This window comes from Eimeria necatrix, genomic scaffold, assembly GCF_000499385.1.
Source record: "Eimeria necatrix Houghton genomic scaffold, Enh_scaff5, whole genome shotgun sequence".
In the NCBI taxonomy this organism is placed as follows: domain Eukaryota; phylum Apicomplexa; class Conoidasida; order Eucoccidiorida; family Eimeriidae; genus Eimeria; species Eimeria necatrix.
The window spans coordinates 118,492-142,317 of record NW_013654378.1 but is presented as its reverse complement, the minus strand read 5'-3'; the positions used below and the strand labels follow the sequence as shown (position 1 = coordinate 142,317).

General features: G+C 51.0%; 4 protein-coding genes across 4 annotated transcripts; 2 read left to right on the top strand and 2 right to left on the bottom strand.

Moving 5' to 3' along the window:
* Positions 1-938: 938 nt before the first annotated feature.
* On the bottom strand, positions 939-4,210 carry ENH_00065600 (hypothetical protein, conserved; the record flags this gene model as incomplete). The annotated part of the gene is made up of 7 exons (XM_013581844.1): positions 939-1,321; positions 1,480-1,521; positions 1,724-1,801; positions 2,119-2,239; positions 2,582-2,758; positions 3,444-3,875; positions 4,112-4,210. 7 exons carry the CDS (start codon positions 4,208-4,210, stop codon positions 939-941), a joined length of 1,332 nt encoding a protein of 443 aa, XP_013437298.1.
* A 5,228-nt stretch (positions 4,211-9,438) lies between these two features.
* ENH_00065590 (hypothetical protein, conserved) lies at positions 9,439-12,073 on the top strand (the record flags this gene model as incomplete). Its single annotated transcript, XM_013581843.1, has 2 exons — positions 9,439-9,906; positions 10,013-12,073. The coding sequence occupies 2 exons, from the start codon at positions 9,439-9,441 to the stop codon at positions 12,071-12,073; spliced, it is 2,529 nt and encodes an 842-aa protein (XP_013437297.1).
* Positions 12,074-12,672: 599 nt separating this feature from the next.
* Positions 12,673-15,651, top strand: ENH_00065580 (hypothetical protein; the record flags this gene model as incomplete). Its single annotated transcript, XM_013581842.1, has 4 exons — positions 12,673-12,802; positions 13,155-13,402; positions 13,605-15,002; positions 15,178-15,651. The coding sequence occupies 4 exons, from the start codon at positions 12,673-12,675 to the stop codon at positions 15,649-15,651; spliced, it is 2,250 nt and encodes a 749-aa protein (XP_013437296.1).
* Positions 15,652-18,551: 2,900 nt separating this feature from the next.
* ENH_00065570 (hypothetical protein, conserved) lies at positions 18,552-22,398 on the bottom strand (the record flags this gene model as incomplete). The annotated part of the gene is made up of 13 exons (XM_013581841.1): positions 18,552-18,623; positions 18,866-18,979; positions 19,090-19,140; positions 19,236-19,279; positions 19,414-19,520; positions 19,741-19,868; positions 20,000-20,090; positions 20,257-20,288; positions 20,427-20,502; positions 20,637-20,703; positions 20,857-20,932; positions 21,052-21,956; positions 22,107-22,398. The coding sequence occupies 13 exons, from the start codon at positions 22,396-22,398 to the stop codon at positions 18,552-18,554; spliced, it is 2,055 nt and encodes a 684-aa protein (XP_013437295.1).
* Between the last annotated feature and the right edge of the window lie 1,428 nt (positions 22,399-23,826).

The following is a 23,826-nucleotide window of genomic DNA, read 5'->3' as shown; positions in this document are numbered from 1 at the left end:
AAGCCAGTCTACCCTTTGCCCTCGAATCTAAACCAGAGGCCCTGATAAATCAGTCGTTGCAGCTCCTATCCTTGCTACACGCATTGCAGGTGAAGAGTTCCGCGTCAAGATCTATTTGCACAGCTTTGTGCAGTTAGTCGTCAGCTACCGCACTAGATTCTATGGCTTCCGTGTTTTTCAAAAGGCCCATTCGCTGCTATTTAATTTAACACGCTAGCAAAAGCACTGCCTTTGCTTCCCTCTTTTGCGGGAGGAAGGAAACTGCAGCGCAATGGCACCAAAGAAATATGTAGAGTCTTCGTACCGTGCCCGTACCACACCTGCACAGAACTACTCGCAAAAGCTGAAAGGCACCACAAGAAAGTTGAAGTGGTGCTAGGTGCAGCACGGAATGTACACTAAGCCACAAAAGAGCCAAAGAGACGTAGGAAAAGACAAAAACCTAGAGAGTGAGGCACAAAAAGGCAACGAGGAAGACATACAGACGAAGAAAGCTGAACAAAAAACAATTGGACGTAAGCGCGAGAAACAAACAAAAATATAAAGAAGTCTGAAGAAGGAGAAGCAAAGACACAAAAAAGCATTAAAACGGACAGAAAAGACAAAGCTCGGCAAATGCCGACGCGACTGAGAAAGGCAGCACGTTTCTGCCAACTGCCTGGAGTCCGTTTTGTGTCATATAAAAATGAAAAGCAGCCCCCTACACTTAGATGCTAAAAATGTTTGCAGCTAGAAAAGATAAAACTGGCAGACAGACAACACCAACTCAGGTTTTCAAATTTCAGAAGAGAGAATGCAGAAAGGTTCATTGGGACCCTATCCCCATTTTGGAGTGCTGAGGGTCTTCGGAAAGAAACTACCTAAAGGAAACCCATAAGCTCAAAAGGCTGACAACAACCCCTCTCCTAACTTGGTACCCACGTGAAACGGAACTAACATCAACTGGGCCCCCCCACCTGCAGGCTCGAGCCCCCAGCAGGCGGCAGGCTAGAGGATACCCCAGAAGAGGGAGACGGGCAATCCCCTGATGGCACAGTGACCGAAAGAGTGGGACCTAAGTGCAGCCGAGGGACCCCCGTGGGCAGCGGGGGTACCTCAGGCTTGACCCCTCCAGGGACTCCCAAAGTGCGTTGGGAAGAGGGTTTGGCGCCCCCCGATGGATTTGTTGCATTTGCGGCTAACGGGAGGTCAACGTGCTTGCTGCTACTGCTGCTGTTCACTGCACTGCTGTTCTGTTCCGTATCAGAGTCCGAGACAGAGTCCTCGCTGCTAGTACTTCCCAGTCGCGCCAACTCGCGGTGCATTTTGAACAGAGGGGATCCTGGGAAAAAATCACCAAAATTGAACCTGCACTTCTCAACCAACCACGAAGGGCTCTAGGGGTCTATGTTCGGCAGCTCTACTACTTCCCGATACTATAACGCGTGTATTGTGCATGTTAGGATTTGGTCGTCAGGGCATAGCTTTGCGCAGTCTTACGCAGTTGGTCCGAGATGCCAGTAGGGCTTACTAGACGGCTTCCTGAGAAAAGCAATGCAGAACTCTAAGCGTCGGAACCTTAACCCTTTGAAACCTGACCCCGGCAGCCATAGGCTGAGTTGGAGCTAGGCTGCAAGATAAAGTCGCGCTGAAAGGCTAAACGCCCCCGCGTACACGCTGCGTAGCACCATTATTTTAGTGCTTTTCAATAAAATAAAAGCATCAGTGTAGGGCTTCGGTTTACTGTTGGAATGACGGTGAGAAGAGCGAACACTGAGCACGGGCTGCGGGGGAACGAGGCAAAGTGATTTCTTCCATTGCTCTGCACAAAAGCACAAGTGGGAAAAAGATATTGCAATGGAAGCTGAAAAGACTCAGGAAGGCATGAAGAGGCAGGCGCAGCTCGGGGGAAGATTACAGCGCCTGTAGTGAGTAGTTCAAATGACCTTGGAACCCAGCGTTATACTGGGGTTCAAAGCGGCAGGTTAGAACATTAGAAAGGGACAGCAAAAATTGCGCCGAAACCTAGCAAAGCCCCATCCCGTATGAAATAATCTAAGTGCTTATTATAGCCCTTGCCTCTGCTTGCCTCACTGGTAATACAGGAATCCTCCCTCACATGTCACGTTTTGTGCTTACCGTAGTTCTGTGGAGTAAGCGTCAAAAGCATGCTAAGGTCTATTCGCTGTATGCTTGTCTGTGTCTCATCATCGAGAGGCGTCAAACCAAGCCCCGCGAGACGGCCCTCCCGCAACAGCATCTGAGCACAACTTTTACAGACTGGACCATACGCGTAGGAACATCTACCACATAGCCGCCATATACCCACTGGGGTATTTGTAGAACTACAAATTGAGGCACATGCTAATGGGTTCACAAGCTGCTGACAGGACATGGGATGCATGCTCCTTAGGGCAGCAGCTGCCCTATTCCTCTGTGCGGTCGAGATGCAGCAGCCAGCAACGCCTGTTAGAGCACAGCTGAGTGCCACAAGGAACTTTGCAGAGCCTAGAACAGGCATATAGAATACAAATGCAATAAATGAGACTACTACGCAGGGCCTGTAAGAAAAAGCTTGCATCTAGTTACGACGTGGGCACACCTTGGTATCATCCTCGATGCCAAGTGCACCTGTCATTACAGCAATGCCGCTTTTGAAACCTAGCTCTACAAAGGCCGCCTCCTGTTCTAACTGCTGCCTCATCTTCATGTGAATTTGGGATGCAAAGGCCGAGATTTCCTCCGCTTCCCATTCCCAGCTTTCCTGGTCCAAACCCTCCTGGACAGCAAACACACGGAGATCTCAATGCACACTTCTCACCCCCACCTTGAAGCCGTTGCCCTACCCCGTTCAATCGCGTACTGCACAGTATTACACTTCCAAAATGAGAATTCACGCTGGGCGCAACGAAGCAGCAGGAGACTAAGGCACGCATCATGCGCAAAGCAACAAAAATATACTGCGCTAAGCAGATCTAACCAAGTGGCCAGAGGGCCATTAGAGATGCTCAGGCAAGTGTATGGGCCTAGACGCATGGTTCGCCGCTGGTGCTGGGAGGCGGGTCTTAGCCGGTCCCGCTGGAGGCAAATATGCGCTTTCCTACTTTGCCTGCGGCCACTATGTGTGTGTTTGTTTAGTGCCTCTTTAAGAAGCTAGCACTAGTCCACAATGCCACAGCAAAACACCACTGCTACGAGCTAACCACGTTGAGCACAGGGGGAAAAACTCTGAAATTTCTAGCCAAAGCACCGGATATAGTTCGCACACGTGGATATAAATGAATCCACACCATGTGAAACTAAAGAGACGCATTCCGCATGCGCATGGCTCACAAATCAGTCAAGGCCTACTCCTACCCTACAAAATCTTTCAGCTACTTTCTGTGCGTGGCTGCCAGAGTCCTGCACCGCTCATAATAGCTAAAAGGGCTGCGCTGCGCAGCTTGGGATGTGTGGTAGGTCACCTCTTCTCTCTGAGGCTCTGTTGAGTCAACCTCACTGTCTGGCTCGCTGGCCTCCGTTATGATGCTCCCGACGCTGCTGCTCCTGTAGCTCCTTCTGCTGCTGCTGTCGTGTGTCAGCAGCAAGTTCTCCACTAGCTCCACGAAGCCCATGTTGGCTACTGCGTCCTCTCGCACCCTCCGTCGCCTTCCTGCTCCCTTTCCCCCCGCCGTCGCCTCCGGATGAAACCGTACAGTGGCTCCGGTTTCCCCATCTTTGGCTGCTGCATCTCCTGTTGCCGCTCCTCTTCTGTCTGCTGCTCCTGAGTCTTCCTGCTCATCGCCCGATGCCTCGTCTGCAGGGCTCCCCGGGCTGGCCCTGTCCGAGCCAGTCACTGCAGCAGCAGCAGCTGCTGCAGCCGCGGAAACTAGTCCAAAAGACCACCACGGAGAGCTCTGCACACAAGCTCAAGCAGGTAAAGGAGTGGAAAACGCATGCCACAGAGTTCCTCGAGTTGCTGCAGCTGCCGCTTTTGCCGCAGAATGCGGCGCAATAAGGCTCAAGAATAAGTAGCTACTCCTGAAAATTGTGACAAAGGAGGGTTCGCTGTCACCCGCCATTAATTCTTAGGCGAAGCAGTAGCAGCGGCAGCAGCCGCGATGCAGCAGCAGCAGCCCCGCGAATAACGCACTGCAGGCTCTTCACGAGTCTCTTCCGCAGGAGATTCATCTCTTTCTGATACCTTTTCGGATGGGGGGGACGACTCAGAGGACTGGTTTTCCTTTGACATTGCTATGTGCTGACTGCTATTGTTCCTTCGTTGCTGCTGCTGCTGCTGCTGCTGTGCGGAGTGCAGCAGGAGCAAGGGCAACAGCTGGGGCAAAGGCTTCAGCAGCCTAGCCCAGTTCCCTTTGTGAGGCCCCCCAAATCGGAGATACGAAGTCCCAGGACCACTGGTGACATACCGCGGCCGCAGCACCAGCAGCCGCAATGGCCGATGGTGCAGCTGCGGCGCTCCTTCCACTGCAAATGAGGATACGTTGAGACTTTCAGAAGCTCTATGACACTAATATCCTGTATAAAGTGCTATTATGGAGTACAGAATGTCTATGGAACTGCAGAAGCAGCAGGCCTAGCCGCGGACGAGCCTGAGGTCTCGAGTGATGTGCAGTGCGCCGCAGTGCCTTCGCTCACAGCACTAGGACTGCTGATGAGGCCTCAATTATATAAAACAGAAGACTGCAAAAGGTAAAGAAGTTTTAAGTCGAACAACAGGTTATTGCTATCTTCAGGCTCTGGCCAGCCACCAAGGGTGATAGGGGCTGGTTGGGGGTGAACACCGACGCACAAAAACTCGGGAGCAAATTGTCGAATTACCGTTCGTCAGATCTTCATTATCCGTCTCCATGTGTACTGAATAGATTAACAAACACTTGCACTAGAGGGCGCTCGTGTAGTCACAGCACTGCAGCAAAGCGGTGTAGGCTTCGGCTACACTGAATCTGAAGTCACTGCGGTACCACAAACGACCGCTACAAGACGTCTCTAAAAGGCGCTCAAATTGCGAATTTGTGAAAGTTTATACTATAGAGGTCCTGAAGAACTGTGCATTTACATTAAACGCACTCAAGGTCGGTCGAGTGTAGTGTTGAGCCCCTAGATGGAGACAGGGAAACCGTCACAAGCAAAAAGTGTCTTCTGAGTAGGAATGTTTTTGAATTTGCACAATGAATGGTCAATGTCCAACCTGTTAGATGCATATTCGTATTCAGATTTGCTAGGGACCATGAATGCTCACCAAGTCACCACAATCGAGCACGCAAAGTGCAACGAACTCGGCAGTGAAGCGACACGCGAGCACGGCGACAGCGGCATTACGTATGAGGCTTTATTGTTACCGGTAACTATGATTAGTAGCCTAGCTGTTTTACTATGCGACGTAATTACATTGCAGCTCCACTGGTGAACAACTCTGTTGGCGCGTGCCGAATCGGCTTAGCTGTTTTGCTGAGCGCAAGAGCCGAGCGGCGCTTGGTCATCTAATCTGCACGTGGGTCGATCCGTTGCGGGCGTCTACGTTGCCTATGCAAAGCAAAGCAAACACATAAGCGCGCACATTCCACGTTACATTTGCACTGTCTCTGTGTTCGTGTATGTGTGCGTGTGGGGAGAGGAACGAAAATTGAGGGAATCGAAGCCCTCGCGGAGTGTCGATGGGAGCTTCTGAGTGCGGAGATGGTGACCGACGGCCAAGTTACACTCTACGGTGGGGGCATGGTGGCAGTGCTTGCTTTCGAGATGCTAAGGCTTAGGCGTGACGGGCTCCTTGACAAGAGAGCATCCCTAAGTTTCGTTAACTCGGCCGTTGTTTAGTAGGTAGCCCTTCAGCGCCATTTACGCAAGGCGTACCAACGCACTGTAGCCACGTTAAGAGGCAATACATATCAAACGCGTAGTGGCGGGACCCACTGTTCAGTGCGGGAGCGAACGCTTATCGGGGTTTTCCTAGTGGGACTATACCGTGTTTCCTCGTCTTAGGATTAGATTAATTGACTGAGCATAGGGTAGCCTGGTAATTCCAGTCCGACAAAACGCGAACCTACGTGAAAGGCCTATGGTATAACCTAGCTGTGAAAAGATCAAATGAACCCATAGAACAGGAAAGGCGGCCTCAGAACGCCTTAACACGGCCCGCTGCAGAGCAGGCCTACGAAACACTGACGCAGCCGGAACTGATGTCCCGGATAATGCCAGGAAGAGTTGCTATTCTCCTTCTCTCTGCCCTCAAAGAGTGCAAGGAACTTCGCAGAATCAAAGATAAGGTGTCCATCAAAAAGCCGCTGCGGCAGGCGCACACAACATTATGGGCGGCATTATCTCCCTTTAGCACCGTACAAAAAGCCTCTCCTATATTCGTCAACGCAAGAACGATGAACATATCAGCCACGCTTTGCCTGAAAAATTAGCTTCATAGCTCGGGCTTTACAAAATGTCTGGAGTATACTCTTCATGGATTGGCAAGAAGCCCTGCAATTAGGGAAGAGCCCAAGTTGGTTTGTCGGCTGACCTCTGAAGGAATGCTCAGTAGTGCACCCGCGCGTGTCAATTATGTGCAGCGCTTTAGATATTCAAAACCCAGCCGTAGTCTATGGACACTTCTAGAGAGTTTCAAAAGGTCACAAAAAATTATCAGTGCAGCGGAGTCCCATTCTCCCGTATGCATCCCGGTCGAGCATGCCGGTGGCCGTCTTCATCTTATGGAACGATTGAAAACCGCTAATATTCCGTTGCATCGCTTGAGCTTGGTGTTTTACGCTACTGGCCTCCTTTCACCTGGGAACGTCGCTAAGCAACTTTAAATATATATGCAGTCCATTACAATTGTAGGCCAGCAACATACACTTGCAGAGAGTTACTAATTCGCTAGTTGTGAAGTTCTCGAACCACCTGAAGGCGAACTGCAATGGTGGAAATTAAATTCGTCTTAATGCGGCTAGGAATAAAACACCAGTTCTAGTGTATCAACTGTTCATACAGCGGTGCTTAGAACAACGGAGTGGACGCAGTCTGGCTGTTCCGTTGGAAGCTCCAAAAACAGGCCTTGCAGCAGATCGCGGGTGTGCGCTGCGCAAGGCGCTCTTTACTCCACACTACGGCTTATTTATAGCTAAGATCTATTGAGACTGCCTTTTGCCCCACCTCAAAACGGCATTTGCGCTTCGTGTTATTGCCTACTCCTAGTGCTACCTAGCGGCTGTGGTATATCCTCGTTTCTTTCTTCATCACTACACTGTAACATGGAGCTAGCCCAAAAAAAGGAATTTATTCTTTTTGGATGGTTTCAATATGCCGGCACGCCAGTACAGTAAAAGGAACATAAACGTTTCAGATAGTCATGCAACTACCATAATTTTGTATCATAAAAGATTCAGCCAGCTACGCAACTTCGGTGCAGGCTTTTCAACTACAGAGCGAGCACTTCTTAACAAACTACAGCTGCGCACGGTAAACACGTATGCATTTGGACGAGCACGTGTTCCTGCAACAGTACGTGTTAAAAGTGTGTGCTATTAGACGGTCATGTGTTTCTTTCACTATTGTTTTTGCTTCGACGATTACTTCCTGCCATCCCACAGCTGTTTTTCTCCAACGAACCTGGACGACTATGGTTGTGCGTTTCTGGGCGCATCGCAAAACGTAGCAGCAACCGTATAGCACTAGAAATGTAATAGGATTTGTCTAAAATTCTTCTGATAAGGCTCAAAAGTATTTGGGGTTAAAGGGGACATTTCAGGTAGAGCTGGTGCTCGTCTACGTGGAGATCTTGCTCGTAGATGTGAAATGTGTACTGCACCGTTTAGGATGAAAGTGTGCATGAAGCGGCGACAATGCGTTTTAATTTCGGACAGATACGTAAATAAAAAAGGGCTCTTATTCAAGAACCACCGTGGCTGCTCCCAGCATCGTTGCAAGAGGGACCCTAAAACAGCCACAGTGATGACTACGTGCACCGCCATCTTCCGCCTCAGTATAAAACTTATTGTACTCTAACACTTAATTTTTGAAATACTTTTCATAGTTAGAGCTAAAATCTAAGTACAGTGCTGAGAGTTCTATGCATTTGCAGAAACCGCAGCACTAGCACGAACAGAAGCGGGAGACAGCAGCCGCGGCAGCACACACCCGCCCCCCAAACATCAAAGCGCCCCGCCGCTTCGCTGCCCCTCCATCGAGTGATGATTCAGTCTTATTTTTACCATGGTTATTTGTGTCTTGTTGATGCCCTTGTTGGGGTGTTCATACGCCCAAAAGCCGCTCGTTACTGCAGGCCTTGCGCACGAGCACTTGTGCCGTGCTGCCCTTGTCTCGTATTGCTGTGGCAACGGCTTCTTTGATTTGTCTCTTACTTGTTTCATAAACTCAAAATAAATGGGGGTTTTTCTAGGATTTCTTAGCTCTAGCGCTGGGCTGTGAGCCTCTAGGCGCTAAATTCCGGCAGCGCCGAGCACTGTCGACCTTTGACTTGGGGGGAGAAGTGAGGCTTCCAGCTCCGTTTCCAGCCTCTGATGGTTTGAGGGCAACCTTTTTTTCTTTATTCAATCATATATTGCCCCCTAAAATCTGAATATTAGACTCTACTTGCCAAACCATAACTGTAAACAGCTGTTCGTGCTGCTTCACCAGTTGCGCACCCCGCCGTGGCCCCTTGCACGGGCCACCAGGTCCTCTCGGTTACCCTGCCATTCCGTTGCTAATTTTCTGCCTTCTTCCAAAAATTAACATTTCATTTTGCTTGAGAAGAAGGAAAAGACTGTTGAAGCGGACGCAGCAGCAGCCACAACAACAGCAACACCCCGTTGTTCTTATTTCCGTGCTCGGTGGAGCGAGCGGGAGAGAGACGCACAGGATACGCCTTCCTTCCACAACGAAATCGACTGAACTTCCTCCAGAAACTTGCTTACGTTTGGTAACTTCATCACGCATTCGCAAGTTCCGTGCAGCAGAGGCAACAAGAAAGCAGCTTTTGCCACCACGACTCACGGAACAGCAACAGGCAGTGCCCCTAGGTATGTCTGAGTGGATTAAGGCCCCGTAATATTAGAGTTGTCATCTTCGCCTGGAGAAGAGGTAATCGCCACAACAGCGGTTTCACAAGTCGTTCCACGAAGAGCAGCAGCAAACGTAATCCCGGACAAACGACAGGGAAAGGAGACGGCCGTCTTAGAGTTTTTCGGACCTGCATAAGTGCCCGTTTACATGATTGATCTCATGTGTATGCTTGCGCCTATATTTGTGACAATTTATACTATATGACAGAGACATCTGCTTCCGTATGTATGGGTTGCGTGCTCCGATCCGCCGCGTGTGTCGCATGACTGCTTGTTGCCCCGGGCGAACTGCACATGCAGACCGCATTTCGGTCTGGATCCACGCCATATAGAAAGTTCCTCTGCGCGGACGCGCAGCATATTTTTCACAAATTCTCTCAGCTAACGGAGAGCAAATAAACACACGATTATGCCCTTGCAAGAAGCCGCAGCACCAGCACCTGTCGCAGCAGGGCTCACTCCCCACCTCTGCAACAAGAAGTGGGACACGTTGTATCCACCACATGTATTGGGTGAAGTCTTGAAGGAGATAAAACGGTCGATGCAAAAGGACGAAACAGCAGTGGCTCAAGTGCCAGCCACAGGGGATAGTGAGGACAAACAGCAGCGGCAACAGATATTGGCCCAGCAGATGAAGCAGCATCATCATATCTCAATGCAGACACCAGCGGCCACACCTCCTACACAGCCCACGCAGATTGCGGAAGAGCGACAGGCTGCCGATAGCGAGGAGCCTTTGGCGGACCCTTGCGAGCAGCAGCAGCAAATACAGCCGCAGCAGCAGCTGCTGCAGCAGCAGGTGCAGCTTCCGTTGCAGCAGCTGCAGCGGCATGCACCTGTCCCACCTGAGATGCACAGAATCTCGGCCCGGGAAATTGTAAGTGGAAATTTAAAGTCCCGCTAATGCGCAGCAGAACGTACAATCAGCGCTTCAACTACTAATGGTAGGGAGCATTGTGTCTACTGTACAACTGCGCTTGCAGGCAAATGCCACCATTCCTATCTGGGAGTCCTCCACCACCTCAACAGCTCTGCCTGCCGTTGCAGCCACCGCTACAGCAGCGCCTGCAGGATCAGGTGCTGGAGATAGTCCGTGTGTCTTAGCATTTCTTCCGGGATTGTCCCATGCATATTCGCCAACGTCTCAGGGATCCACAGCAGCACCGCAGACACCACAAGGCGAGCTAGGATTTGATGCAGCCGCTGCCACTGCGGCAGCAGCCAAGAACAGTGCCGTAAAACAAGGAAGTATACAACAAAGCCAGCAGCAGCCCCTGCCGTTTCTACCGCCACAGCATGGAGATACGGCCAGGTCCAGTCTTGAGTTTATCGAGTGGGGACGACACACAGCGAACACAGCAGATCCTACAGCAGTTGCTGCCACGGCAGGAAACACACAAGAATACCGAAAGCAAGACAGCAGCTTGCTACAACTGCCCAATGTGGAAACGCAGACTCCGTGCAGCACCAGCAGCCAATGCGGCGAGGTTTCCCATGGAGCTGCGTGCGTGGGTGACGACATTCCTGCGAAACCGTCAGACTCTTCCGTCGTTGCTGTGGCAGGGGCTGCTGGTGCACTTGCAACAGCAGCAGCAACACCTGCCGCAACACATTGGCAAACATCCTGGCCAGATGATCCTTTAGATCATTCTTTGTGTCGTAGTGGTAGCGTATCACTCAGTAGCAGCTTGGGTGAACCAAGTAACCTTGAAGACTCGTTTTCTACTTCTGCATCTGCTGCTCCAGCCACTCCAGCTGTTCGAAATAACAAGGGATCAATAAGGACGCCTCCGGACGGGACGACGTTCACCTCGACAGCAATTAGACCGGAAGTAAAGCTTTGTGGTGGGGCGCCTGGAGACGTCGCCGTAGCGGGAGGCCTTGAGGAATCCAGAGATTGGCCGCTACCGTCCACCACAGCAGACACAGCAGTAACGGCACTGCAAAAAAGAGATACTGCTACACCTATTGTATCCTTGGCAAGGCTTGATCTTTGGCAATCAACCGAACAGCAAGAGCCGCAAGAGCAGCAGCAGCAACAACCGCAGCAGCTCAAGCGGCAGCTTCTTTGTCCAGTTGAAAGCCAGCTCGCATCAGCCTTTACATGCTGGGGCCCGACTGACGGTCAACACCAACAACTTCAGCGCCAGCAACAAGAGAGGACTGCATTCTACAGGGAACTCGCATCCAAACAGAAGCATTTAAAGCAGCATTTGCAACCCCCAAACAGGCAGCAGTCAGACCTGCCAGAAGATTCGCTGGAGATTTTCCGTTCGCAGCAGGACCCGAAACAGCAACAGCAGCAGCTGGAAGAGTTGCTGTTGCTTGGGCACCAAATGCACCGTGACAGCAGTCTTTGCGTACAACAAGGGGCGGTGGCCCCCAGATTGCAACAGCAGCAGGAAGAGCAGCAGCACGAGCAGCAGCAGGGGTGTCTGTGCAAAGGACGACATGAGCCTGCCAAGCAGACTTCAGTGGCGAACTCAGCTAAACGGGCTTCTCTGTTGCTGCCGCGACTTCCGCCCTCTTTACCACCCTTGGCGCCAGGCTGGGAGCGTACATGCGATCGATCTCACCTCACGTCTTTGCTCATAACGCTGCCTTTGAATCTGCCTTTTGGCCGAATTTTGAAATTCGGGTCGGGGGATTCGAGCACTTCAGCTGTTTCAGCTGAATTCACGAACAACAGCAGCAACACCAGCAGCCAAAGTCTAGGGGTAAAGAAGAGTTACTACATCTTCTCACCGACGCTGCACCCTGCGGCTCACACGTTGTTTTCCCACGCTGGGGGCATCTGCGACACCTTTGCGGCCTCATTGCAAATGGAGTTGGCAATTATATACGTTCCATGCCTGTTGGTTCCTCTTGTCGCTGCTGCCTTTAATACGCTTGGACAACAGCTGCTCCCCCAGCTTCATGAGCCTCTGAGACTCCGTTGTTGGGGCTTGCAGGAGAGAAATGCACCCGGTAGATTTGGGGGAAAGGTTCTCACCGTGAGCTGCTCAGTGGAGGGTGTAAGTAAGATCCCGCTTGTACTAATATGAGCATTTGCCTGGTGTGCACAGCTATAAAATACACATTTTCGAGGCAGCAGGCAGGGGCATTCAGGGCAGCTTCTATAAACTATCCGTCAATTATAGAGTCATTACATGACGGGCTGAGGCCTTCAAGCTGCCAACAGGCCTTCGTCGACACATAAGCAAGTATACTCTAGATTCGTTGCCCCCCGGAAATTCATGCTTTTCTACGTATGGCTCGCAGTTGCTCCTCTTTGAAAAGTTGATGCACGCAGCTCTTAGGCCCTTCAGATATTATTGTAGCCGTACATACTCCCGTAATAAAGATCGCTCCTTCTACGCGCAACGTCTGGCCACGTGCTCCTTGAAATAAGTCACCCGCAGCTACTTTCCTTTTCCGTTTTTCTGTTCAAGATTCCTCTCTGACGTCTATTGTGCACCGTCTTCCCTGTGTTTTCGTTTCGAGCCGTATTTTAAATTGCTCTTGTGTTGACAGCACCCACTCTGAATCTATCTGTGAACTGTAATTGTTCTCCCTTATATTCCTTGATGCAGCACCAAAATAATTGTTTTTGCGCCACTTACAATCTCCTCATCGTTGACTGGATTGGCTCGTGCAGTACTTCATGTGCTCAGTGAAACATATCAAATGCTGCACCTCGCAATATTTTTCTTTTTATCCCCTTGAATCTACAGGAGGAAGAGCGCGGAAAATTCGAAAAGCTTCAGGCCTTTTTACGCCATTTGGAGAACTATGTCGAGGGGCTTTTGAGGACTTATGGGCAGCAGCAGCAAACTGATGGCAAGCGGCTGAGGGTAGGAGAGAACATGACAGCTCCAAGTACCAACGCGGCAGCTGCAACTCCGGGTAGATCATCCTGCTGCAGAAGACACAAGGGTACTGGACAACAGCATACAGCACTAGGTCAGGCTTCTGCTACTGCTTTTTCTAGAGGTTCTTATTGCAGAAAGAACGCATTAAGTGATGTGCCCACAGAAGCAGAAGCCAATGTCCTACCTGAAAATGCGTTTCCAGGAGATGTGATGCTCAATAGTGGCTGTCTTAGTTGTGCTTCTCTGCATTTTCGACGTTGTGTTACTATTTCAGGGAAAAAAAACAACATCTGGCGCTACTCTATGGTAAGTACATCTCGCAGTTCAGAGCAGGCGGATTCGTTGAACACCAGCAACGGCGGCGGTAGCAGCAGCGGATGTCTGGACTTGACCATCCGGGCATTCGAGACTAGGCCGCTCGACAGGCCAGTGAGGGACTTTTCTGGATGCGCTGTCAAGGGGATTTGCACCAGCGAAATTCGTCTGGTCACCACGAAGGCGATCCACGGCATGACCTGCGAGGTAGCCAAACCCAGAGCAATGTTCATATCATTTGTGTTTTAGAAATACCTTTGCGTCAAAGTTTGTTATCGCCCATTTTCACCACGCAGATTCCAGTAGAAGTAGGTGGAGGGAGAAAAATGCTGGGGGGAAATGCGCCTCGTGAGCCCCTCAGACAGTCTTTTTCTTACTTTGTTGAGAGCGTGGAGCTTGTGTGACACAGATTGACCCTCGTTTCCGTCACTACAGCATTGGAACCCGTCCTATTCTAAAGGCACCTTCTGGGGCCCTGTGTCGCCACTGTATTGCCCCTCAGCTGCTGCCAGAGGTTTGGGAAGCGCATCTACGTAGCGGAGTTTCCGCCGCGAGGGATCAGCAGAAGAAGCTAACTGAGACTTGCGTCATTGCGCATATCGAGAACAGACCAGCGGCAAAGAGAGCGGCCTTACTAGATTCCCTTGGGCGCCTCGGAGTCCCTCTGTGGGTTAATGGGAAGCCTCTGACTCATCCAGCTGTCGTTGCTACTGATGGGGAGTCCGTGGCCCTTCCCATGACAGGGGTAAAGGAGGAAGGAGCTAAGTCAGCGGATGTCCATATGAACTCGCAACAGGATCACGTGCTGCATCGGCTTAGTCTGTTGAGCTTAGACACTGCCGAAGAGCGACACCACCAGCAGCAACAGTTTCACCTCTTTAGCGATGTGACAGAACAGCAGCAGAAACACCACCCAAAACAGCAGCAACACCAGGCAAAGACTTCGCGTGCAAACCGACAACAGCAGAAACGAGGACAGGTGGCTCGTACGACACAGCAGCAGCACGCGCAACAGCCACAGGTTCTGCCTTCTCAGCCGGCATCTGCATCGGCGTACCAAGGACAAGCCGACGAGAGTGTGCTCGTTCCAGCTGCGGCAGTGGCAAACGTAGCACCGGTGCCACAGGCGGAGCCTATATCGACTCCTGTCAATGCAGTTACATCAGTGGTAGGCCGGCCTTCTCACTGCCAAAGGCAACGCTTAAAGGAGAGACTGCAGCAGCAGCAGCAGGACCAGCTACTGCTTCTGTCTAGTCCTTCAGCGAAGGAAGAGAGGCTGTTCCATTTACAGCAGCAGCAGCAGCAGCAGGCACATGGATCTGAGAATGACCTACTTCGCTTAGCTCAGGAAGTGTGGATGGATGCGCGTCCAATGCAGCAGCAGCACCAGCAACTGCATCAACTGCAGCAGCTACAACAGCTGCAAGAAATGCAACAGATACAGCAACAGGAGCTGCAGCACCGGCAGCACCGCTCAGTTCCCGTAGAGCTGGCTCCGCTCGCTGTCGGGGTAGGATCCATTGCACCTTTTCCAACAACAGCGGGCTGGCAGCAAGTCCAGCATCACCAGCGGCCAGCCTTTACAGAAGCTACACCGCCTGGCCTCGGGCTAGTAACTGGAGATATACAGCAGCAGCAACAGCCCCCTCAGCTACGTGTGTATGGCGAAGCTGATTGTCCCCTTCCCGTAGTGGCGTCCTCTCCGCTTCTACCAGATGTTAAGGGATGCTCGCCACTATCACAACAGGAACAACTTCAGAAGCTCTGGACACCAAGCAGCTTCACAGAAACTGTGGTACAGCGCCAGGTCTGTCCCTGCACATCGAATTCTTGCTTTGGCACAGTGTCTGGTCCTTGTGTCACGTATTCAAAAGGGCGGCTGACGTCCAGTTTTGAGTTTGCTGCTATTCGCGTCAGTGCTATCACGGGGAACAGAAAAGGACTCAGCCATCTCACTGTTCCATATATATTTCGTTCTGCAGGCAGACACAAACTTGCTCTGGGGACATGAGCTCACGCCGAATGTGTCTCAACAACAACGACAGCAAAATCAGCAGAATGCTGTCACGCTTCACCAGCAGTTCCAGCGTCAGCAGGGCGAGCTGCAACAGGACATATATCAGCAGAGTGCACAGAGGATTGCAGGACAACAGCAACAGCAAGGGACAAGACTGCGCTTAGCAGCATCAAACAGTATGGGCCTGGGATTTCAACCGTTGCTTAATTGGGAGGAGCAGCAACAGCAGCAGAGTATCCTCATGCCCGGAGCTGACCAACAGCAAACCGTGCCGCAACGACAGCAGCAGCAACAGCAACAACAACAGGAACAACAGCAAAAGCAGCCGGCGCTGTTCCTTCCAGCAGTGTCACCAGATGACTTTTTAACAGCTGGAGAGCAGCAACAGCAAGGCATCATGCAGCTGCAGCGGATGCAGTGGCTTGCTATACCGAACTGAGAAAACAATGCAGTGGGCACCGGCGATAGCAGCAGCAGCACAAGATCCGCAGCAACACCCTCTAAGCATTAGCATACCAGTGACGCTTCAGCAGCGATCATATATATGCAAGACTGCGTGCAGCGTTAGAAGCCAATTGAAAGGACGCACATGCTGCAGGGCTGCATTTTTCCAGATACCTGCTCCCACAAGCAGGAGCAAAGGGAAACAGCTAGCTCCACAGAGGAGTGCAGTGCCTGCAAACGCATCCATCAGCAGCAGTAGCAACAGCGACACAGCTGCAGGGCCTCAAAAGCGGGCCCAGGGGAACGATTGGGATTCAATCGTGGGGTTGAGTGGGAGGTTTCAGGCAAGGGCAGTCCACATAAGTAGAGGTACAGCGACGCTCAAGCCGTGAGAGGGATCCTCACACGTTCGCTGGCAAGTGCCTCTGATGTATCAACGAGGGAATTTGCAGGGGAAATATATCAGCAGATGATGCATCAACTGGTGCAGTACTATCAGGGAGTACCTGATATCCGATGCATCGCCGGATTGGGACCAACCGTTCCCACCGAATTTCTGCCGCCGAATAGCCTTCCTGAAAGGCTGCTTGCACAATCTTTGGCTAGCTCTTTCGCTAGCAATCTGTTTGCTAGCATTTTCGCTAGCAGTTTGACTGGGGGTCGTCTGGTCACCTATTGACATCTGAAGCATCAGCGGCTTACTGTTTACTGCGAGGGCTGATTGAAAGATGCATATACTCCGATTCCAGCAGAATTTCTCCTACTTGCGTACATTTCGTTGCAGTACGAGGACTATTTACTCGGCAGCAGCAGTTGAACCACTGCTGCAGCGTGAACATGCTAACAGCTGCAGCAGGCCTGCAGAACTTGAGCAAGTCGTGGCAATTTTCGCTTCAGCAGAAGCTTGCCTGCATTTTCGGCGGGATCTCGCAGAAGAAGCACATCGACGGGCAGCTTTGCTTTCCTTACTTTCTTATGTTTAGTACGTTACTGTGGACGCCTGCCCTTAGAGGGCGTCTGCTCAACCAATCAGGGTTGCCCTGCCTTAGAACGACCCCTCGCCTGTGAAGCGTCAGGGGTGCACGAGGCAATGCGGCTTAGGGAGGCGTGTTTTACTCAAAACGCGCTTCCTCTACTGGTTGGAGCAGCGGCGACACCTGCGGCCGTGACACCGGGAGCAATTTTAGGCTTTGATATAGCTTGGTAGGGCCGCGGCTGAAGAAGCGGCAGGGTGACTCAAAACCGAGTAAAATGCAACAGAAGCACGGTTTCTCGCACGACCTGGTTCCGGAAGGAGGATTTGCTGCTGATGCAGGTGAAACGTGAGACAGAGGGGCCAGTGCGTCGAAGGGACGGAAGAGACAGTTGCAGGCACGGTTCAGTATGCTCACATACAGGGAAACGGAAAAGGAGGTCGGACAGCAAATAGCTGGACAACAGCAACAGAATGAAGCAGCGCTTGCATCAGATATTTGCACCAGTGGGGAAAGTTGAATTAATTCAGAGTGCACGCTTATCTAACGAACCCGTGACACAAGGGGAGCAGTCGGCGCTTACATATGCTTATTTTCTTCAGCTACGTCCGAAAGCGTCACCCATTGCCTACAAGTGCTACATACAAAATGCGTGGTCGAGGCACTCCACGTGTGCTGCACATCTTGTGCGTATAAGGGGCCGCAGAGCAGCAACGCTTTCTAGGAAACTTCTTATACTCCCACAAGGGATACTTATTCGAACCGCCGGAGTTGCCGGCTACAGCTTTCCCGCACCGTTTAACAAGCCCTTCTTTCACTCCATAATGCTGCCCAATGTGCAGGGAAGTCAAACTATCCGCCCAACAGGGCGTGAATCTGCGAGTGCCACGCTTAGGTCCAGCAGTATGTAGGTTGCGAAATGCTGTTAGGATGGAGTGCATTTTCTGCGGTACAAAGCCTCATATGGCGATCAGCATTTCTCTACAAGTCCGTTGGAAGGAAGGGATATATCTAGCTGGCACTTCCCGTACTCTGAAGGAGCTAACAGAAACTCCAGGCTACAATCGGTCAGGCTGCTCTGAGAACCGGGAGCGAGGCCAACTCGTTTCAAAGACTCATTATCCGCTGCAAACTGCTGCATTCTGCGCAACTCTACCTTTCAAGAGACCAACACAGCTAGAAGGTACAAGTACCAAGCTAAAAATGTCACCTATTCAGCTCCCTGTTTCGAGAAAGCAGAATGCAGAGGCGCACCAGAAAAAAGAGACCTCGAGTGAAAGGCACGTTTCGCCACTCGGCTGATCTCCAGATGCGTAACTCTTTAACAAGCCGTTGCCGTATTGACAAGGTGAGTCCGCATGACTCTAAATGGCGCTGCTGGCGTGGTGCAGCACATGCGATGCTCTCAATGAAAGCGCTGGTGAACCGTGGTCTCTCTGGCACTGAAGGAGCTGAAATACGTAAAACGCTCCTCACACTGGCTCTCCAAACGAATATCGCAGCCACATTAATAAAAACATCCAGATAAACGGGCCGCGGGATGCCTTCATTCACGCCAACTGCAAAGGCAAGCCCAAGCTTCTAGACGACAAGAGCGGAGGCAATATGACCTGTTTTGCCTTGCATAGAAAAGCCTCGCAAGAATATGGCAGTCTGCTCTTACTCTACCAGGATTCAAATACGTGCTGCGCATGAGCTTCTAGTGCGTTCAGGTGACAAGCCCGCAGCGCAAGCATGCCTACGGGAAATTAAAGGCTATATTCAAAGCGAAAATCTTCCGCACTCGATGACGATCCATGAGGCGCCCTAATATCCTATACATTTTGTACGTGAAGGCACATATTCATTAATCACCATCTTTGCCGCCAAAGTTGCTCCAAAGGCGAAGCGGATCTGCTTGAATTGAGCCCTGTGCGTACGATCATTCTAACGAGACACGTAGCTCTCCTGACTGCAGAGGACGATCCCAAAGACCGCTCAATAGTTCCAATAGCTGCAATATAAATTGCCACATAAGACATACACAGGTATGGACCTCCGAACAATGAGACATTAAGCTTGCCCCAATGCCCAGATCCTCTTGAATCACCGGAAAGCCCAATTGCACTGCACTGATGTGTACTACTAAAAACTAGGCGAAATATTGGGCAACAACAAGAAAGCTGTTATTTTGTTTTCACGGTTAGAGTTTTGCAAAGAGCAATTGAGGTGGGACACAGCTATGAGATGACTGACCAAGCGCTTCCGCAAATTGGGGGCATCCCGAATTGAGTAGTTTGGCTTCCGATTCTCAGCAATGCATAAAATGTTCTCCAGGGTGAACGGGCCACAAGCATTACTGTAATCCTTCTGAAAAGGAGAATAAAAAACTCAAGGCTGCAGTGGGGGCCATGTAATCTAGCGTACCGCATGTGCAGCATAAAGCTTTGGTATCACTAAACGCGGCTCTGTTGACTTACAGTTTGGGCGTTAATCACACCAAAAGCCTCCATTTGCAATGGGAATCCTGGCTGAAGTCCAGCACAAAGAGCACAGTCCTGGCAAGGTAGCTCCTCCCCTCCTAGACCCAGCAGTCGAAAGAAAGCCGCACAGAAGAGATGCTTACCTCAGGATTGTGTGGAGATGCTTTGTACTGCGGCACAGGCCCCGCTAAGCAGAAAGCACAAGCGACACCAGGACTGCGATAAATGCGTCTGACAAAAAATGTCAGCGCCCAGAATACTCTCGGGTACCTGACCACACGGTGAACATTACTAAAGCTCGAAGACATATTTGAAGCCTACACGCTGGATTGTGTAGCTGCAAGGCAACATGCCGCAGGAATTCGAGAATAGGCCCGTAGAAGGGTTCAGGGTGAGGGAGACTGTCCACAACGGAAATGCGTGCGTTCCTGAATGGCACGCAAGGATACCACGGAGATTGAAACAAGCCTTGTGTGTTGGCGCGTAACTTCCGTCAAGGCTTGCAAGCACCTATGCCCGCTGAACCCATGGAAAAACCGCTCTACTCATGCAGCAGCAAGCTTCTGATCCGTCAACTACACCTATGGGTGGCGACAGTTAACCCCAATCTCCTCCCAAAAATGGACAACGGGGAAAAGGGCAACTCACTCTCGGTCAATAACTGCAGTGATGAAATGCCCCACAGAGCCAGAATACTCGTTTGCGCTCCAGTCCCATAATGGCACCATCAAAGGAAAAACCACCTTTGAAGCCGTTTGTGAACGTGTGATGTCGCTCTGGAAACAGTTCAGTCAAAAACCTAATGCAAAGGCTTCAAAAAAGAATTATTCTGCAAGGATAATGAGCAGCTTTCGCGAATGCATTGTTCTTGACGAAGAGGCTGTGCCAGCTGGTAGCAGGAGCTTACCTCCGATGGCATCGGAATGCGATGGTCATTCAAAAAGAGCTGCCACATGGTGGCGTAATCAACGGGGCTGAGCACTGCCACGTCCTTCTGTCTGTGCAAAGCGAAACTGTCATGGGCAGACCATAACTGTTAGTGCACGCGCTTCAAGGGCTCACTGTGAACTTTGCATTCTGCTCAGAACGCATGCTGGGCGTTATGTTCATTCAGTAGGCTGCTCGCTTGCGTGTGTACGGAATCCATGTCTATTTCCAACTCACTGCTTTAACGAAACCCGACTATCGATGTGTTTCTGCAAGAAGTGACAGACGGACACACCGCAGAAGTGACAAACAGATACACCATATCAATCTGCAACTTCAGAAGAACTCAATTAATACTAACTCAAAGCCTCTATAGGCAGCATACGGCGCTGAAGGCTAAGACGTACAGCTACAAGCGCGCAGTAAATATGCATAACTGTGGTATCGAGCCAGCTTCCACTTGTGAAGTCCACCAGCTGCTGCCTGAAGAGACGACCAACCAACCCCAAAACAAGATGAACATGGCAGGCTCAAATAGCACCAGAGGGATGCCTCTACCTTGAAAACAAAGAGAATACAGCTTCATGTAAATACCCCACTCAGCGTTCTTGACGCACTTGGGTACTGGAACCTGTTGGACAAACACTATATCTTCAAGGTTCCCCTCAAGCATGCTTCTATACGCTGGGAAAACAAGAAGACAGCAAACAGAGTCGCCTGCAGTGAGCATCGTGGGGCGCAGGGCTCGACTACGTTCAATGGTTCGTTCATTTCACTTTGAGGGCTCTGGGTGCCCAAAATGAGGAGTACGAACTAAGAGATGCAAGCGGAACCTACGTTCCAAATCACTGTCGTCGACTTTATACATCGCGTCGAACGGTGATTCTGTGAGGGTCGATATGAGGGTTGGCACCTGAGCACGAAATCCACAGCAGTCACTCTTGCGTATTTCTTTAGACCAGAAGATACAACAGATATCACGTGAACAAACAAAAAGCAAAACCCAGCTGCGGACACTTTGAAAACTTGTACCTCCAGCCTCTCGGCAGATTCAGGAGAAGGCGCCGGCCTCCGTGGGGGCTTCGGAGGTGGTTCCTTCGGTGGTGACTTCGGTGCCTTTCTGTGTCGCCGCTGAGGCTTTGTTTCGACAGGGATTTCGGGGAGAGGCACCTCTTGCTGGGGAAACTTGAGTGCCTCCATGGGACCAGACAATGCATCAGAGGCAGACTGACCGTGACTCTCCGGTGAAGCCTCTTTTTCCGTTGTTGCAGGCTCCTTGCATGCAACCGTTGTTGCTTCGTCCGATGCTTCCTCTGCCTCAGACTCCTTAATAGTCTCCAAAGGCTCCCTCACATGTGAAGAGGCCGTAGTGTCAGCTGGCGGACTTCCTGGCTCACGTGGAGTGGGCCCCGAGTCATTTATCAAAACCTCCAAAGCAGCTAGTTCGTCCTCCAAACCTTTGAATGGATCTCTCTTTTCAGCCGAAGCAGCCTCAACCGGAGGGACGTCAGCAGAAGCAGCCTCAACTGGAGGGACGTCAGCCGAAGCAGCCTCAACTGGAGGGACGTCAGCCGAAGCAGCCTCAACTGGAGGGACGTCAGCCTCGTCATTACTTGAAGCGCTCTCTTCTGGAGTAATACTAGTTTCCACCGCAGAGTCAGCATTCTCTTCAATCTCAACTATATTCTCTTCAGCCCCAAGTAAGGGTGCTCTGTCTTCGCGCCGAGGGGCATCTTCACGCTCTTCTTTGGAAGACACACGGGCGATCAAAATCCCATCCCCAGTGTCTTTGTCAAAAGCCTCTGGAATCGGCAAAACTGTGGGGGAAGGCAACTCCTCATGCCTCCCCTCACTATCTTCTCCTGACGTAGGATGGGCTTGCTCAGGCTCATCTGCTGTCTGTGGAAGAGGCGCATATTTTACATAGTGCGAAATCTCTAAAAGCGCAGCACAACGGATTCCACAAAGTAGCAACGGGCAGTCACACACTGGCGGGTAAGTCTATCCCGTTCCCCTTTGCAACCTAGGATACAGGAGTTACCCATGAAGTTGGACGTAACACTTGAAAGCATGCGCGCTGCACTTACCAGGTCGCTGCTCGTGGGTTACTACACTTCGATACGCCTGACGCCTTCGCAAGGTGGCCCGTATTAGTTGAACGTGGGACGCGACTACAGTGACAGCAACCAGTCCCAAAAGCAGGTTAAGCAGTAGCCTTTTGGCCCTAATGCGAGACCTGTTAGTGCCATATCCACCCGAAGACTCTGAAGATGTGAAAACGGAATAGTCTTCCGACTCGTTCTTTGCCCCCTCTGCTTCCAAATCAGTTTTGTCGCCTGCTTCTGTCACAAGCTGCGGCAAACCCTGTTCTTCCGCCATCGCAGTAGTATTCCCACAGCGATAAAAAGCCCCAGCCACGATGACGTCGATGCTGCAGTAACAAGAAGCAAGAGCTGAGCTGAGAAGATTCAAGTCCCAAAGCTCAACCGCTTCAGGCTACCAAGCCAAACACAATGAAAAAGGCTTTGGCTCAAACTGTTTTCTGCAAGTGGGGGAGTTGAAGCACGTAGGACAGCTCGCCGCCACTGCTTGAGCAGCGTCCGGGTGTCTGCCTAGCACATCTCTGCTCGGCAGGACAACGTGTCTGAAACTTAGAGAAAAAGCGCAGAAAGTGCAACAAAAGTATGTTAAGGCAAAAAAAGTAACCTAGTCCCAAACCACCGTAGGAAGTCGATGATGTCAATGCGGAACTGGCGGCTGGGGCTTAGAACTTGTAACGCCCCTAGTGGATGATGTACTGAACGGCACAGTAAGGCTTTCAGTCACACGTGGAAAACAGATAATATACTTTGGCGTTGTTTTTGAAGGATTCCGGTTAGTTATGGTGAACGTGCATCTTTGCATCTCTTAAATTTGCCATACCCTTCGAACATTATCATAGCGCTCAAGGGCGGTTCCGGGGAACTACCCGCTGCGCCAGTGCAACAACAACGTATATAGCATTACAATGCTACTCACGATAACACTGTACTCGCGTAAGTTGCCTTGTGGGTTAGTGGGTTTGTAGGCAAATCCCGAGAGCAAGGAAAGTCCTTACTTGTGGGCGATGCTGAAAGGGTAAAAGTATCAGAACGTGTAAGAATGAAGTTGGCAGTGTATACTGCTTTTCAGATATATTAAAGTCGGAATTTAACGTAACCCAGCAGGGAAGCGGCCTAAATGTAGCAAGGGCTATACTGTTCGGCAGCATTGAAAGAGGGATTGAATTGCCAGTGGAGGGACTTCCATTGTACGAGACACGATATCAGTGCTCTGAAAGACGCAACGCTTAGAGGAGTGGGACCTAAGGAAAGGCTAGATAGGAATTTTGGGGTCCACGGCCGATTGCATGGGTTGGGCTATCGAGGCTTCCTTCCAAATAGGTGTGAGCTAGGAGTGACACTGCAAAGCTGACAACACCCGCAAAAATCTGCCAACAGAAATCATATCGTATCATGGAATGAAGTAGATGCACCGGGTTCTGCATGCTGCTTTTGTAGAAAGGCAGTAAACGAGGGCTAGGAACCCAGCTGGGGAGCAGCGCCTAAGTGGCCGGTGGCTGTTCCCTTCTAGCTAGGAAAATGCCTGGTCAATAGAAGGCAGCCCACAGTGAAAGCGGTAGTAATCCTGTAGGCATATATGTGCAGCGAAGAGGTTAAACGGCGAAAATGCCCACCCCAGAAGTTCTGCATTCTACTGATTGTTTGCGCGCATAGCATCAAGCAAGTGTCGGCACACGGGAACGCACATGTAACGGCGCTGGCGCTA